The following is a 15,626-nucleotide window of genomic DNA, read 5'->3' on the forward strand; positions in this document are numbered from 1 at the left end:
TTTAATACTCCGGTCGCTGAAAATGGACAGACGGCCAGATCAATCCTTCCAATTTCCCTGCTCCGGAAGTGCCGTAATCTTATAGACATTTTCCTGATCATATCTACTCGATGCTAAGACACAATGGCTAACGTTATTAAGGACTGAACACGATTTACAAACTAACCATAGCACAAAGGCTTTTGTTTGCAAAATAGTCTTCTATCTTCTGGTTTTGACCATAAACTGTACAAAAATGTACGAAAAACTATGACAGTTTTCTTAACCAAAATGCAAAATGGCAAGACTGTTAAGTGGGTAATATCTTAAGTGAAATTAAATAAAGAATATTGTTGAAAAAACTAATGAAACAAAATTAAGAATTTCTTTAAGTGAGAAGAATCGACAATAAAAAGGCAGAATCAGCAATGATGAAAAATAAATATTTTAAACGTCCCCAAAAAACTCAGGCTTCACGTGCCTTTACAGCGAACATGGAAACACTCATTAATCTGCCATAAATAAATACCGCTGCCGTAAATCTTACAAGAAATTAGCTATTACGACCAAACGTTAGGATGTTCTGTCATGAAAAGAAGTTTACAAACTGGAAAGAGCCCAAAGCAAATGGGGTCCTATTTAACGCCCTACCAATAACCAACCCTCTGGAAGCTACTGTAGCACTTCTTTGAGCAAGCAAACAGGTTGCACTGCTGCCGTTGGCATCCGAGAATTTCCACGGAATTCTTCACGGCTGACTACGACGGAGTCCTAGGAGTAAACGGAAGTACCCGGCGGTGGTAAGGCAAAACGTGTGCCCATCAGCATAACCGTGAAATGAGCCATCGCGAAACCTACGCCCCGGATGGCTCTTCCTTACGGCTTCTAAGGATTCGCTGGCAAAAGAGAAAAAAAACGATACAAACCCTGGCGGAAAAACGCCCCATTAATGCCGTAATCAAGTTCGCGGAACACAACCATCATGTGTACACGAAGAGATTTTACCTTTTCACGCTTCCCCAATGCTATCGTCTGCTTGTGCGGGGCTCTGTTTTGGTTGGCTGTTTTAGGAGGTTTCCTCAGGAAAAAAAAGCTCAGTTGATACCATGTTTCGAATGTACGCAGTTGCTCTTTCCATTCCGTATTACGAGGAACGCAAAATGTTGTCAAGAAAAGCGAAAACAAGTCATTACGGATTCTTACGGTTTCTTCGGGAAATCGCGACGTGACGATGGGCAGGATCTACGTGCGTGTCACACACGCGAAAGGTTTGGAAGAACGCGGATCTATTTTTGAGCGTTTAGGAGCTTTTTCCAAGAAAATAAAAACCTGTTCCCTCCTTGACGGTGTGGAGTAACGGCTTTGAACCAGTTTTTTTTCCTTCTTTCTATGGTGACATTTCACATCAAAAGCCCCGACTCCATTGTAGAGTGTCGCACACGGTTGGCTCGTTCATACGTTCGGTTTTACATCCTCTCGCACCCGAGTCCAACCGAAGAAGCTCGGTTTGTTATTACTATTATGCTAATTTAACATAAGAACTCGAGTAAAAATGTTTTCTGCTTCTGGTGTGCGTGTGTGGTCGCCTTGCTTTTCCTTTTCCCCGTGTACGGTACCACCCTGGCGCCGCTTTTTGTTGTTATTCACTGTTTGTGACAGGCGAAAAAATAAGGACTCAGTGTTCTTTCCACGGTGTGTTATTTTTGTTGAAGACTTCCTACATACGACCTCCTATGTTGCTTCTGTTCTCAGGCATCGTTCTAACCGAGTGAGTTTCGTGTGGTTGTTTTTTGGTCGGTTTTTCTATACCTAAAACCTTGCAGACATGTTTTCCTAAGAAACACACATAACGTCTCGGTTCTAGCGTAGCATGTGGTGTTTCCAGGGTGCGTAGCGTGTACCGACTGTTTCCGAAATGGTGTTGAAACGTGCTAAATTGAGGTTAATATGTTGATGGACTGCGTTTTGTTCAGGCGTTTCATGCTCGGCACGATAAAACGAGCGAATGATTAATACAGACATTGGAAGTGGCACATAAAAAATATTCATTTTTCAAAAGATGTACCAGAACAAACCGATCCTCAAGAATAAGTATGAGAATAATATTGAATCACCGCCAGAGGATGTTGATGTTGTTCAGCAGGTGCATCAGAAACAAAATAATTCTTTCCCATTTAAAAACCGACGAAGCAGAAACTTGCTACCAACAATAATTGAATTACAGATCATTGCCGTAGGTAATCGAAAAGTTTCTTACATCCCTGGTGCGGATGCCTCCAAGAGCGAAGGCATCATCGAAAAAATCGACCACCGGATACTCATACCACCGCACACGTCGTTATTAGCGATGAGGCCATTTTATTTGCCCGGCGGGGATTTTGTCTTCGAGCTTCGAGTCTTGATACAGCAAACAGGACCAGCGCTCCTGTCTGCACAGGAAGGAAGCAAGGATTACGTTTCAGTGATATTTTGATATTTGGATAAAATCAGCGGAAGAACCTTTCCTGGTAGTTTCTTCTCCGATGGTACATTCATTACAATCATAATCTAGCTTTGATGCAGTAATTGTCTGGCTTTGAACGAAGTATGGTTAATATTGATATAGAAATTACTCCAAAGGAGTCCTGAAACTCAAGAAAGGACATACCAAATTGAAACACTTTCCTTTCTTTAAATCTGATTTTCCAATCAGATTCAACAAGCTACACGCACAATCTGATCAACGATAAGCGGAAATAAACCATTTTGCTATCGCCTTGAGTCCTTGTATCGATAAAAGCTACTGTATTTGAGACTCTTTTTCGCCGATAATCCCCAAATACTTTGAACGTTCGATGATAGCGCCTGTCAGTTTTGGTTACGTGAACAGGGAAAAAGGGATTGCTCTCGTGCATTTGTTCTTCTTTTTGTCGATTTTAATTGTGCACTTTAGTTCGACGTTTTGAGAAAAGTTATTTCCAGTTTTGCACCCAAATATATTATTCCTACCCTTAGTTCAACGTTGGTCGATGCACTTTACGAACCCGCACGCCCTCCCGGCAAACGGGACGCGTTCGAAGGAGCATATTTATTTTCGCAATGGCCCCCGAATGGTGGACGTGGTGGCGGTATGCACTCTTGCTTTCTGGGCAAAGCAGAAAGCCATTTCAACACAATTAAAATTCCATTAAAAGTTACTCTTTTAAGCTGCCACGGTATACCGATATGCTCTTTTCGATCGTATCGCAGTACCGTGCTGCAGTCGATGCAATTTGTTTCGGTGGTGAAGTTCAGTGGTTTGGATGGTAAAGCTGATTATTGCACCAACTTAATGTAGCATCTGTAGGACAATTGCTTTCAGATGTGACAATAGTTTAAGAGCGAACTTAGATAAACGGGAAATTCTCCTTAAATTTAAATTGAGCATACTCTGAACGATAACTGCACATTAATCTTCAACCCGCAAACCAATTGTCATGGACTGATAATCTCTTTCACCTTAGATAATCTATTTTACAATCACCACCACAATCTACACTACACGAGCGATCAGTTTTGACACTTTAATTACTAACTTCCAGTTAACAGTACCGATAATCTCACTATAACGCATACACAACCCCGCACACAGAAGATCTAAAGCATGTGTTTACACCATCAGCAAAGCCTGAGCCTAGTCGTGGCAGAGGACAGGCTTCACACTACAGCAACAGTGTCCTAAAACGTTGATACGAAACCACGATGGAAATTGCTAATTTCCATCTCAATACCACACAAATCCACCCCCTTGAAGCTCTCCGCACCTAGCAGCGATCCATCACCGAAGCTGGAAAGCAACCCCCACAGTGTACATCAATGTGTGATAATCTCAAATCCCAAATCCCATCGATCCATCCCAGTTTCTAATCAACTCAAAACCGAACCATTTCAACTATAACTACTGTTCGGGATTTTGCGGTTTGCTACTCGTCAAAAAGGTACCACACATGGGGAGGTGAAAATCCATCGTAAATACACGCACATTCTACACATCGAACCGAGAGCTTGCGAACGCCGCTCGACTAAAGAGGTGCGAGATAAATAAATCAATTTCGCGGGACATGATTCTAATAAATTTTACACCGGATTAGACACAGAGGCCTTTGGGTCTCATGCTGGGCCTTTTTGTCAGTTTCCACCCCCGGATCAATGGACATATTCGTGTGTGTGCTTTACTACATCTACTGGGGGTGGCCTGGCGTTCGTTGGATGAATTTATGCGACAAAGGAAACGGCACAATTGTACCTTTTTTTGTCTCGTACGTTTGCTGTCGTGGTGGTTGCAGTTTATGCTAGACTGTAGGCAGCATGTTTTGTGTAACTGTTGCTAGTCTGTGACAACGGGCCTCTGCCAGTCGGTGCCAGACGCATAACCAACACATGCCCCAGCAGGTGATCGTAAATTGATTCAATTCAAATTTATGCTGCAACGCCCCGTGTTTCTACTCCCGTACTGTTAGCTATGAAGCTGTAAACCACCAATGAACCACGGTAACACTGACAACGAGTACTCACTGGTGTGGCCTTCCCACACACACACACACAAACGCGCGCGAGAGTATCGTACCCGATTTATGTTGCTCGCAAGCAAAAAACAGTGACACAACCATCGCACAAACTCATCAGCGGTAGGCATCTTTGGCACGAAGCTGAAAACACGGGCAGTACGCGGTACCAAGAACACACCTACCGACACACACACATGCACAGGTGGGTTTAGCATAAATTTTCCAATCAAATGGCCCAGAGTTGAGGTGGTGGTCTCCGGGCAAACGAACTCCCGGACCGACATATGCACCACAGAAACGGGGAACACCAACTTCCCGTGGTGTATCATAAATGCAACACCATCCATATCCATGCTCAGTTCTACGATCGGCGAAAATCGGTGCAAAAACCTCCGCTGTGGCGGAGTTCGCCAACAAAAAAAGTCGTCTAGTCTTGTTGTCTAGTCGTACATGGGTAGCGCGCGGTGCATGTGGGGGTTCATTTTTTGTGTTTTTGTTTTTAGTGATTGTATTTATTCCATCGCCAATATGGTACTCTACCACGAGCGGAACACACAATGCATCACAACACGATGGGTGGGTATGCGAAAGCAACATCAGTGTTGCGTTTTTAGCAAATTTAAATTCTAATCATTTATAGCGTAACATTTGCGACCACACAAAAGCCAATAAACGGTATATTTTTTATTGAAGAGCTATCGAAAATAAATCTTTCTAGACTCCTAAATTGACCCTATTTTGTATAGGGTTGTCAATTATGTTGTATGTAAAATACGATGCATTCTAAATTGGGAAGCAAATTGGGTAATTTAAGAGAGCGTAATTTTTTGATAACAAAATGAAGAACTTAAATCATAGTTTGACTAATTTTAGACTAAAATTTTTGATTCAAAATTTATTTTTCATACCAAACGCTTCTGTAAGAAATGCAGGAGTAAATGAAAATAGCTTCCCTAAGCTACCGTTTGCGTAAATATAAGAAGCTCATTCGTTTTTGTAAGTACTGAATAAACAACGGATTCAGATTCGAATTTGTCTTTACCGCACGAGTCTATGGCCAAGGTTTGCTAATTTATGTACGAACCCACCACATCACCTTTCCACCTCCACTCTCTCTCTACGACCAACCAAACGAACGGGTTAATGTTAACAAAAATACAATATTCTTCGACCTTGCCGCTTCTGTAAATACTACTATCCACGCGCACACACATACACACTATCAAGAAGAAGGGGTTGTAATAAAATTTTAATTACCTGATAATTATGCCTTTTGAAAACAAACAGAGAAACGGTACTCGGCACAGTGGTCATTCGCTGTTTCCCGCCATGATTACAACTGCAAATCGTTTCTCCGTTTCGCTTTCCAGGTAATTTTCGAAAAGTCTGCGGTTTTTTGCTGGGAAGTAAACATACTCGTGTCTGGTAAGCGTCTCGCTTGAAGGAAAACACAAAAAAAACCGTTCAAACTACCAAGACAGTAGAGATATTCTCAGAAAGATAGTCCTGGGGAAACCACACTACCGCATCAAGCGATGTGATGAAAATGAAGAAGAGAACATAGAGAGAGAGAGAGTGAAAAAAAATCACTTATCTACTCCGCACAAGTGGCCAGATGTAGATCCTAATGCCGGCAAACGGTTACACTGTTACAGTATTCTAATCCCAAACCTATACCCCACCTACTCTCATTGGACATTCCCCGACCCTGCTGCCAGTGGGTGGTTCCGTAAACAGATACAGATCGGAAGCGCTGTTTAAATATGCAAATACCGAGGGCGGCAATTTTCGGGGTGCGAGAAATGTGGACGCTGTTTGGAAATGGATTTTAATGAATTCTTAGCGTCTCTTTGGCGAAGTGTGTGCTAAAGCGAGCTAAACTGGCGGTGTAACGAACGTGCAAACTGCCAGCCAGCTTGGAACTGCTCTAGCCAGCAGCACTCTCTGCCAGGTGTGTCCGGGAGTGTGTGGATGCATTGATAAGTTGATGGAGCACTTACAAAGATGCTGTGAAGTTGTGTTTTGAGTTACAAAATGGCTATTAAAATTACTGTCAAAAATAACGATAGCGATTACGAGATAATGTATACGCCTAAATGCATGCAATTGAACCTGCAAGATTTGTCTTAAGAATTGCAGTTTGGATGCTGAAATGCTTTCAAAAATTTCTATTACTCGAACATGTTAGGTAAAGCTTCTCTATTATCTGATCAAAGATTTTTTTTAATTTAACATTGAAAAATGATGTATGACTTGTCTTAAGCACATCTTGGTATAAAATTACCAAGAAATTGTCCAACAAACTATTCAGCTCCAATGCAAAACTATACCAAGAACATAAACCACCATGGAACGATCGACTAGAAATCGAAATTTAACCAACCACTGGACAGCACACAGCCCTTTAAATGTTCCCCTGAGGACTGTTTGAGAATGAACATGGAAAACCTTTTCCCCCCAAACAAACGCATTAAAATCGAGACCGTCGGTTCAATTTCCAACACAAACTAAAAATCCCTATCGATTCACCAAAGTTCGTCCGAGATGAAAAATTTCTACAAGTCTGAGAAAGCGTAAATTGTTTGCCATTGACACAAGGAGCTACACAAAAAAAAAATGATTCCCCTAATAGGATTCAAGTTTCCTATTTTTGCCATCCAACTCGGCACACCAGTTGTTCGAAGCGTGTAAAAACTTCCCATAATGTAACGACAACCGTAAAAGACGCGAATGTGTGTGCGGTGGGTAGAGATGAAATAAATGTCTCCGAAAAAGTACTGTACATTTATTGTAACCATTTGCGAGGGAATGTTTTTTGGTGGGACGAATGGGAAACATGGGAACGCAGACAACCCATTGCCATATGGTAAATGCGCGCGTGTACAGCAGGAGGGGAGAAGATTTGTAACGAACGATCAAACACTTCCGAATAAATTGTGCAATTGTTTTAGGTCATAAGCGGTGATGATGTCCCGTAATACAACGGACTAGCATGTTCCTGATACGACTTTTTTGCTCTTGCTGTAAGACGTTGTAAGAGAATTATATTCTTGTTTATGCTGCTACTACACACCGGCCCATCGATAAACATTTCTCTTCTGCACTAAACTAGCGAGTAGACCCAGATAAGCAAAACTTGACCTACTTCTTTCTCGACAGGCAAATCTAGCCGAGTAGGGCATACCGATGTTCTTGCGGCCGTATGAATAATTCAAGCGAATGTTTCCGTTTTCTTTTATTTACCGAATTTGCCTGATCACCGACGGCAAAACATTGGGAAAATATCCCGCCGTTTAGTCAAATGGTTTGCTCTGCATGCGGAGAAAGGTGATATGGAAATGGCAACATTACCATACAAGCGACACAACATAAAAATATTCCCTTCGCTGGCACTGATGTCCTTCGTGTATTCGGGACTAGTAATTCCGTGAAACAAAAAGCGATTCTGATTCAAGATTATCTCTTTATTTTATCACACGTGTATTGGTTTGTGCAATGGACGCTTCACGAAGCGCAAAAAATCTGGAAAACAGCGCTTAATACAAGTAAATACATTTATGGATTCATTGAATGAGAATATTCAGATTCAACGAAATACAATTATTAAATGAAAACATCCTTTAAAGGCTCTTATTCTAATTGTAGTCAGTCCTCGCTGTGGGGGAAAGGTTCGGATAGGATTTAAGCCATATTCCAGCCGTGTCAAGGTCGATGTCGTTGACGCCTCTACCAGATCGACCCTGTATAAATGATATTTTTACCCTTTAAAAGAACTGCTCATATCGATGCCCAAGCAAAGCACGATACAATAGATAACCGCTTGAATAAATGAAACTCTAGCTGAACATCACAAAGAGGATGATCTCCCTCAAAAAGTATAGATAACGTCCAACAACCATTAAACAACTGGACCGCGCCATCGAGCATTGGGCATCTTGTAACGTACAAGCGAAGCAAGTGACTCCTCCCGATTGCGAACTGAACTAAATCAAACATGATAAATGCGTTACGTGGATCATTGGGATCATTTTTCACGGACAACTACCCTTTTCTCTTCCGCTTTTCTGTCCTGGACTCGGATTACAGTTGCTCTCAGTCTTTTTCCCAGAATTACTCTTAGGCTCCAAAGCACACACACACATTTTCGCAAGCGACTTTTTAATCCTTTCCGTCCAGCGTGCGCTACCCGCAACCAACCCTCTCGCAGGAAAATGTGACCGGCAGTATCTTTGTACACCCGCCAACCAGTACCAACCAAATCAAACGACAAACTCTGACGCAACTGAAACCGACCGGTCATAGGTCCTTTTTACCAGTCCCCCGCGGTGCACCCAACAGCTCCCCAGTGAGTAAAGCGATTCATTTCAGCACCTTCTGGCACCTTCTTAAGCTTCGTCTTTTTGCTGGGGTTGGTTGAAAAATGACTTTTTTATGATAATTACAATCCGGACGATCCGCACGCTCACTAATCACTGCCAAACGCCGGGGTGCGGCGAGAAACGAACGCTCCACAGTAGTCAGCGTTGGAGGTGTCAACATAAACGATTTCCCAGCCTTTTCTTCTGTTGAATTCTCAAGCGATAGAATCAAATGGTGTTAAAGACGATCGCGTGACTGTAACTTTTATGAGTTAAACGAAGATTTTAACAAATAAAAACTATTGCAACGTTATGCCTTAGAAGTTCAAGCTGTTCTAATGACAAAGAAGCTGGATAGCTGCATCATGAATATAAACATTCTTTCGCAAAAGAGTGTTTTAAAAATATATTTAAAACATCCCGAAAAACAAAGAAACAATTTTTCAAAATCCTTAAGCACACTTACGCAACAGCAAATATTGACAGAAAATAATAAATCCTGTAAGCTTGTCATTCAAACAAATGCAAACAACTTGCCAAAAAAAGAGGAAAAGATAAACTTCTCAAACACATAACCACCGAAATCCTTGATGGAATCTTCAATCACTAAACGCTTCGCTGACAGTTGCGAAGACGAATTTCGTAGGGCCGTTGGTAGCAGTTGACAGGTACGTGAGGGGAAAAGTCTGCGAAGTGCAAAGAGGTTTCCTCGGGAGGGAAGAGTTTTCATCGATTTAAATCGCTCGCGATATGGAATAGGGAAACGATTTTCATTTTCATTTTCCCAATCATCGTGCGTCGAAAACATGGAGGAGGCTCACATAAAAGCGGGCAGATTTCTTTTAGTTCCCTAACTCACTCCCCACTTTGCGTGTGTGTGTGTACGCAATGTGTGCGAGTGAGTGGGTTTATGGAGAAGAAAAATTGCTCCTCTATGATGCGCGAGGATTATCATTTAATGAAGGGTAGTGAAAATCTCTCCCCTAAAGCTTATTCCAAAACCCCGCCATCTCCAGCGGTAGGACGACACAATCCATCCAACACTTGCGAAACTCCCCTTGCAAGCTGCCAAGGGGGAAGAAGCAAACAAACGTCAAGCCAACAGTAGCAGAAATCGGTTTGACCGCGGGTAAAATCCACTCGTTTAAACCCGCGTTAGGAAGAGGAAATAGCACCAGAACGCTTTATCCCACTCGCCCAACAAAAGGTTGATTCCCGGCTCATCCCGGGGTGGGGTGAGTTTTGCCGAGGATTTTTGGGACACCCCATTACACCCTCCTGCCGAGTTCGGCTTTCGGCCCATGACGAATTCTACACGACTTCACGACAAGAGATAAAACCATTTATTACACAATTTTCATTGGATGTTTTCAATGTGCTCCTGTGGCAGCAGCAGTCAGCTACAATCCCCATCTACCCTGAAAGGCTCGTACAGCAAAAACCTAAACAGTCTGTTTATGAGGGGAGAGGACAAATTCGGCGTGAATGAAAATGTTTGTCCTGAAACCCTCAAGTTCAACGAAAAATACTTTCCTTTTTTAGGGCTTGCTTAAACATCCTTAGTTTTGAAGAGATGGAAGGAAGGATTTTTGCTAAATCGATAAAGCCTATGCCTTGGGAAATATATCAAACCAACCATCAGATACCCGCCCTGATGCTGCTGGGGTGCGCTGCTGTACTGACTAAAAAGAAAACTGTACGAGACATATAATCGGTTCCATAAAAATGATCAAATAGCGATGGTGAAGGTTTTCTTCTTCTGGGAACCGAACAGATAGTCCACACCCGCTGGATGGTGTATGCTGCCAAGATGTGTGTAATACCATACCATCAATCACTTTTTTTGCGATTTTTTCTAGCTTGCATAGAGAAGAAAATTTATGAAATGTCAGAAGTATGAAAATACAGTCCTTGACATAACATTATCACTAAAGCGCTAGATAACAAAGCAGATTTTTCGGTAGCACACAGTTGATATATGAAGAGTCCAACTAAGAAATTTAACAAATTGATAGCAAATTCAGGTAAATTATTCAATTGTTCCTTGATCCACTTGCATTTTTTGTTAATAATCGAAATAATATTTATTTATTTAATACCCACACTGTACTTTTTTCAATAGTACTAGTGGTATTAAGAGTGGCATTTCATTTTTCCTTGTCAGAGTTACATCCCAATGTAAAGGATTAGTCTTTGGGCGCAAAATCCTGCTTCCCACATTTAAGCCTTAACATTTCTATCCTTCATGTCAGAACGGCTTGCATGATGTTACAGTCGTTTCCACGAGCAAACGTCAATGATAACCGCTTTGATTAAGCCACATAATATATCAGATTACAGACACACACACAAACCCACCCCCATTCTCTAGCACAATTTGTCTAACGCCGGAGCCGAAGCAATGGCGCAAAATGAGCGTGAAACCATTAGCTCAAGATGGCGGAAGTTAATTGTTGTTTCTGATTCGCATTATTCAACCGTGCAAGGACGAGGATCCCATAAGGACCTTTTCCATCCACGAGCACATGAGCGAAAGGGACACACACCAACACTGTTTATTCATGTAACAAACATGAAGAACGTTCAAGTTGTGCTCACATAAATACTTTTATTTTAACAACACTCGTTGCACCATAGGTACGCCCCGTGTCGCGCTCAACATAAATGTTTCATTTTACACCGAACGCAACACACGCAGTGCGTCGAATCGTATGCCTTCATTAGCGTGGAGATGCTACCATAACGGGTTTGATGTTCGTTAGTTACGAGGCACTTAAAACTGCGTCCTTAGTCGCGTCGTTGTTAGTGGCGGGTTGCGCCATGAAACCAAACCTGACTCCTCTGTCACACTGTGCAAGCCCTTCGGCTGATTTGATGCTGATTCTAACCACAAAGAAGGCTTTATTATCGCTTCTACACTGCACCAGGTCACTCTAAGTACACCTCGCGACTCGATATTGTTGTGGAATATTCTTCTTAAATAATAAAATGACATCAAGTTCGAGTAACAATTATTACTTAAACGCATCCTTTAATCCCCTTTCAGCGAAATAAAATATGTATCCATTTTGCAGGCTAAAATGAAGCATCAAGAAACCACGCCAGATCTTATCAGTAAACACATACACACACACACACACACACACAACATTGAAAAGCTGTCCCTTAAGGGGTTTTGCCCTTTGTTTCCTGGCACGCCACGTTGAAAACTGGCTGAAAATGACATTCATCATTTCCCCCTGGCAGGGTTACATTAAAACCTACTTGACGGTGGCCTACGGATTCGGGCTGCGCCTTCCTTTCCACCTTTCCACCTCATTTACTGGGCTGACAGGTTGACACGAACTGAATGGATGGTTTGAATGGTGCGCGGCTGAAGATGGGTTTAGTGTCATTCTCATGAAGAGCTACTTCCATTCGTTTTTTTGTTGTAACTTTGTCTCTCAATCTTTCAGTGGATGCCATTTTACATGCAGCGAGAAATATATGGGTTTTATTGCGAAATACGCATCAAAGGTGTGGAAGTGGCTGTTTAGGATGAAAATATGCCTGTTTTGCTATAATCTATTCAATGAAGGTAATAATATATAAACATAATGAACTGCTAAGTGTCACATGCGTAGCACAGGATGATGTGGCTCGAATATTAAAGGCAATTTCAGTTATGCTTGAATTTTTGAAATATCGTTTAGAGAGTTAAATCAATAAGATTCGTCATACTTTTACAATGAAAAAATTTATCTATAAGTTCAGCAGGGCCATTTTGCAATGTTAAAACAAATGTTATCCATCGGATAGTAACCTGTAGAAAAAATTTCTTCCTACAAAATAAATTACGTTAAAAAAACCTCTCAACCCAATCAAGATGCTGTAGAAGGGAGAACGCAAAACAAGCGCGCATTTTATTTTCCATTGTTCTTCGTTCGAGCGTTCGTCCTACAGCCCCAACAACACCCGAAAGAAATAAAAATGACGAGAGAGAGAAAAAAACGAATCAATTGTCACTCGACGAGTTTTTCACTTGTGAAATTAGAAAAGTTTTTCCACAACCATCATCAACACTGCTGCCACGATCGAAGGGACAGTAGAACAGCAGCCAAAACCGTACGGTGAGTACAGTGACAAAGTTTTGACAAACGCTTTGAAACTGACAGGATGTTGTCTTTGTGCAGTGCTTAAAAGCTTGTTTAGTGTATAGGAAAAGAGAGAGGAAAAAGAATAAAAATTCGCAAATCGACTGTGTCCGGTCTGATAAATGTTTCCATTGAAACGATTCAACATGTAAAAAGAACTTTTGGGCGAAATGAATGAATGAAGATAGTACTCTGTGTTCAAGCAGAAAGCAATTAAAAATATGCCATGAAACACAGTTTGTTTAGGTATTTGTTTGTCCTGGTAGTTTGCTCCATGCTGATTCTGCTTGTTGCACTGCGGCTGCATGTTGATATTTTGCAACCAAGTTTGGATTACTCACCTGAAACGAAAATAAAGATAAATTTATCAGTCATAACATAATCAAACAGATACAAATATTGCATCAAACATGAGTAAAAGAAAATAAATCAAAGAAAGCAAATAAAAACAGATTTTAAATTTAATAAACCATCAAGAATACAAAAAAATAAAATTTATTTGAATTAATAATCGCTACCACGCTTTGACAGCTCCCGGTCGTAAATATCTCCGTCAAGAAAACTACAAAGGCTGCAACTGCATAAGAATCGTTTGCCTTGCATTCTATGCTGTCCCAACATAAAACATCGTGCAGCAGCAGCAACAGCAGCAGTAGCAAGGCAATATGATGTTGAACAGCTTGTTCATAAGTATTTTTGACATTAAAATCACATTACGACCACCACGGTGCATCGTTCAATACCGTCCGGAACAGCTCGGATCGGTCGTTGATGACAAAATCTGACCTTTTCTCATTCGTTTGCTCTTACTCCCGGTGGGTGCACACTGTTCTATGCTTTTTTTTTGTTCCTTTCCTTCTTGCCTCGAACATCATAATAGGAAACGAGTTGACACTGCTATCACTTGCACTGTTGGCTGTCCAATAATGTTGTTGGGTTTATGTGCATATTGGAACGTTCCGAGTACAAAGTGGAAATAAAGTGCAAAATGCTAGAGACCACCATTGACAGCTTAATAGGCTAGGCACGAAAAATGCATGACATAATGGGGAGAAAATACGTTATTGACAACTTAGCTGCTGAGAGATGTGACATTGGATGACGATTAATCAAAATATTGCGGTTCGTCAAGTTTTGCAGCATTTTTTCCCTCACAAAGGGTGCGAAACGTAGCTTCAGAAAGTAAATCTGGATAGTCAAGGAAGATTTGAAGTACTATTATCCTTAAGCTATTGTATTTTTAACAATATATCCATTGTTCAAACGAATAAAAGTTAGAAATCTAAAACAAAACAACAATGGCAAAAACTACAAATCCCTCGAAAAGCATGAAAAATCTTCGAACCGATACTAATCCAATAAAATATGTTCGTTCGTTTAGCTAGGAACCCGCAACCCAGACATCCACCATCGATCGTTTAGTGTTTTGGGCTATAATTCTTGTTGGCACCAGAAACTTAGCACCCGAAACGATAAAACGATGGTGCAGTTTCCTCTCCTTGCTGGATGGGATCTTGTCAAACCCGATTTGCTCAACCACCGATCACCGGAGCGGCCGTCTAGATGCTAAAAAATACAAGCCTTGTAGAACCAGGCTTAAGCATTTTACTTTTTCCGCTCCAAATTCGCACAAAAGCTTACGAGTCTACTGCAGGATGCAGCCGGGTGGCTTTGCCAAGTAAAAGAAAAACAAGATCAAGAGGTAAAGAGCTTTTTTCGTGCTATTTTCCCTTCAAAAGGAAGGAACTACATCTTCCGTGGGATACGTTTGCTACAGAAGCAAATGCTTCTCTGTATTTTTGTTGCCTTCGTTTCAGTTTCTGTACGGGTGAAAAGTGTTCGACAAGCTGTCATGAATAATTCAAGCTCACACGCAAAACTTCCTTTAAATCCCAAGGACTACGATGAAGCGAGACTTGCCAGATTCGGGTGCCAGTAGATTGCCCCACTGGTTGGAAAGCATGCATAATGGCAATAGACGTTACGAATGAAAACACACACACAAAAGCTCAAACAAAATGGACAAAGCGTGTGTTGAAATTTTGCTTCCAGTTACGGAAAAGTTGTTCTTAGGGATTTTTTTCCTCTATGCGAAAAAAAATCCTCCGTGCGAGTGGCTGCTCTTTTATTCAAACGAACTAATGTCATTAAAATTGGCTCTTCAATGCGTCACTATTCGCCGGATGGGAGCATGGGAATAAGAAATTAGCATAAAAAACTTTTTAATTTAAAGCGGATTATAAGACACAGGAATTTTTGTAGGTAAATCGATTCTCAGCACAATATTATTCACGAGGTAGGAATGTTCTTTTCACGAAAGGGAGGGAAGAACAATGGACATAAAACACTTTCGATTGATTAAGCAAACATCATTAAAAATCAATAATGTCAGCCCATAAAACCAAAGTCCAAAAATAATAGCACGGAAGCAGCCCGAGATAGCGCCGCTCTAAAACCACTCAATCAACCAATCAATCAATCCCGTTCAATCCACCCCTATCCAGCGAAAAGGTTCTTCAAACACCTTTATGGCAGGGTCAACATAATTTTTCTCTCCCGTTCCTTCCCAAAGCACTAGCAGGGAGTGCAGTGCAGTCGAAAAAAAGGGATGTTTCACACGACAGGTGGTG

The 15,626-nt window shown here is 41.3% G+C and overlaps 2 protein-coding genes across 6 annotated transcripts in view; both read right to left on the reverse strand.

Moving 5' to 3' along the window:
• LOC126562245 (protein henna) overlaps window positions 1-14,410 on the reverse strand; it is a 754,155-nt gene extending 739,745 nt beyond the window's left edge. For all 4 annotated transcript variants that reach the window (XM_050218696.1, XM_050218693.1, XM_050218694.1 and 1 more), the window contains exon 1: window positions 14,405-14,410. In XM_050218696.1, coding sequence (XP_050074653.1) covers window positions 14,405-14,407 — 3 coding nt within the window. In that variant the 5' untranslated portion in view covers window positions 14,408-14,410. The remainder of the gene's footprint in view (window positions 1-14,404) is intronic.
• Window positions 1-15,626, reverse strand: part of LOC126561939 (cyclin-dependent kinase 14) — a 118,673-nt gene that overhangs the window by 44,944 nt on the left and 58,103 nt on the right. The window lies entirely within an intron of this gene.

Source organism: Anopheles maculipalpis, chromosome 3RL (assembly GCF_943734695.1).
Source record: "Anopheles maculipalpis chromosome 3RL, idAnoMacuDA_375_x, whole genome shotgun sequence".
In the NCBI taxonomy this organism is placed as follows: Eukaryota; Metazoa; Arthropoda; class Insecta; order Diptera; family Culicidae; genus Anopheles; species Anopheles maculipalpis.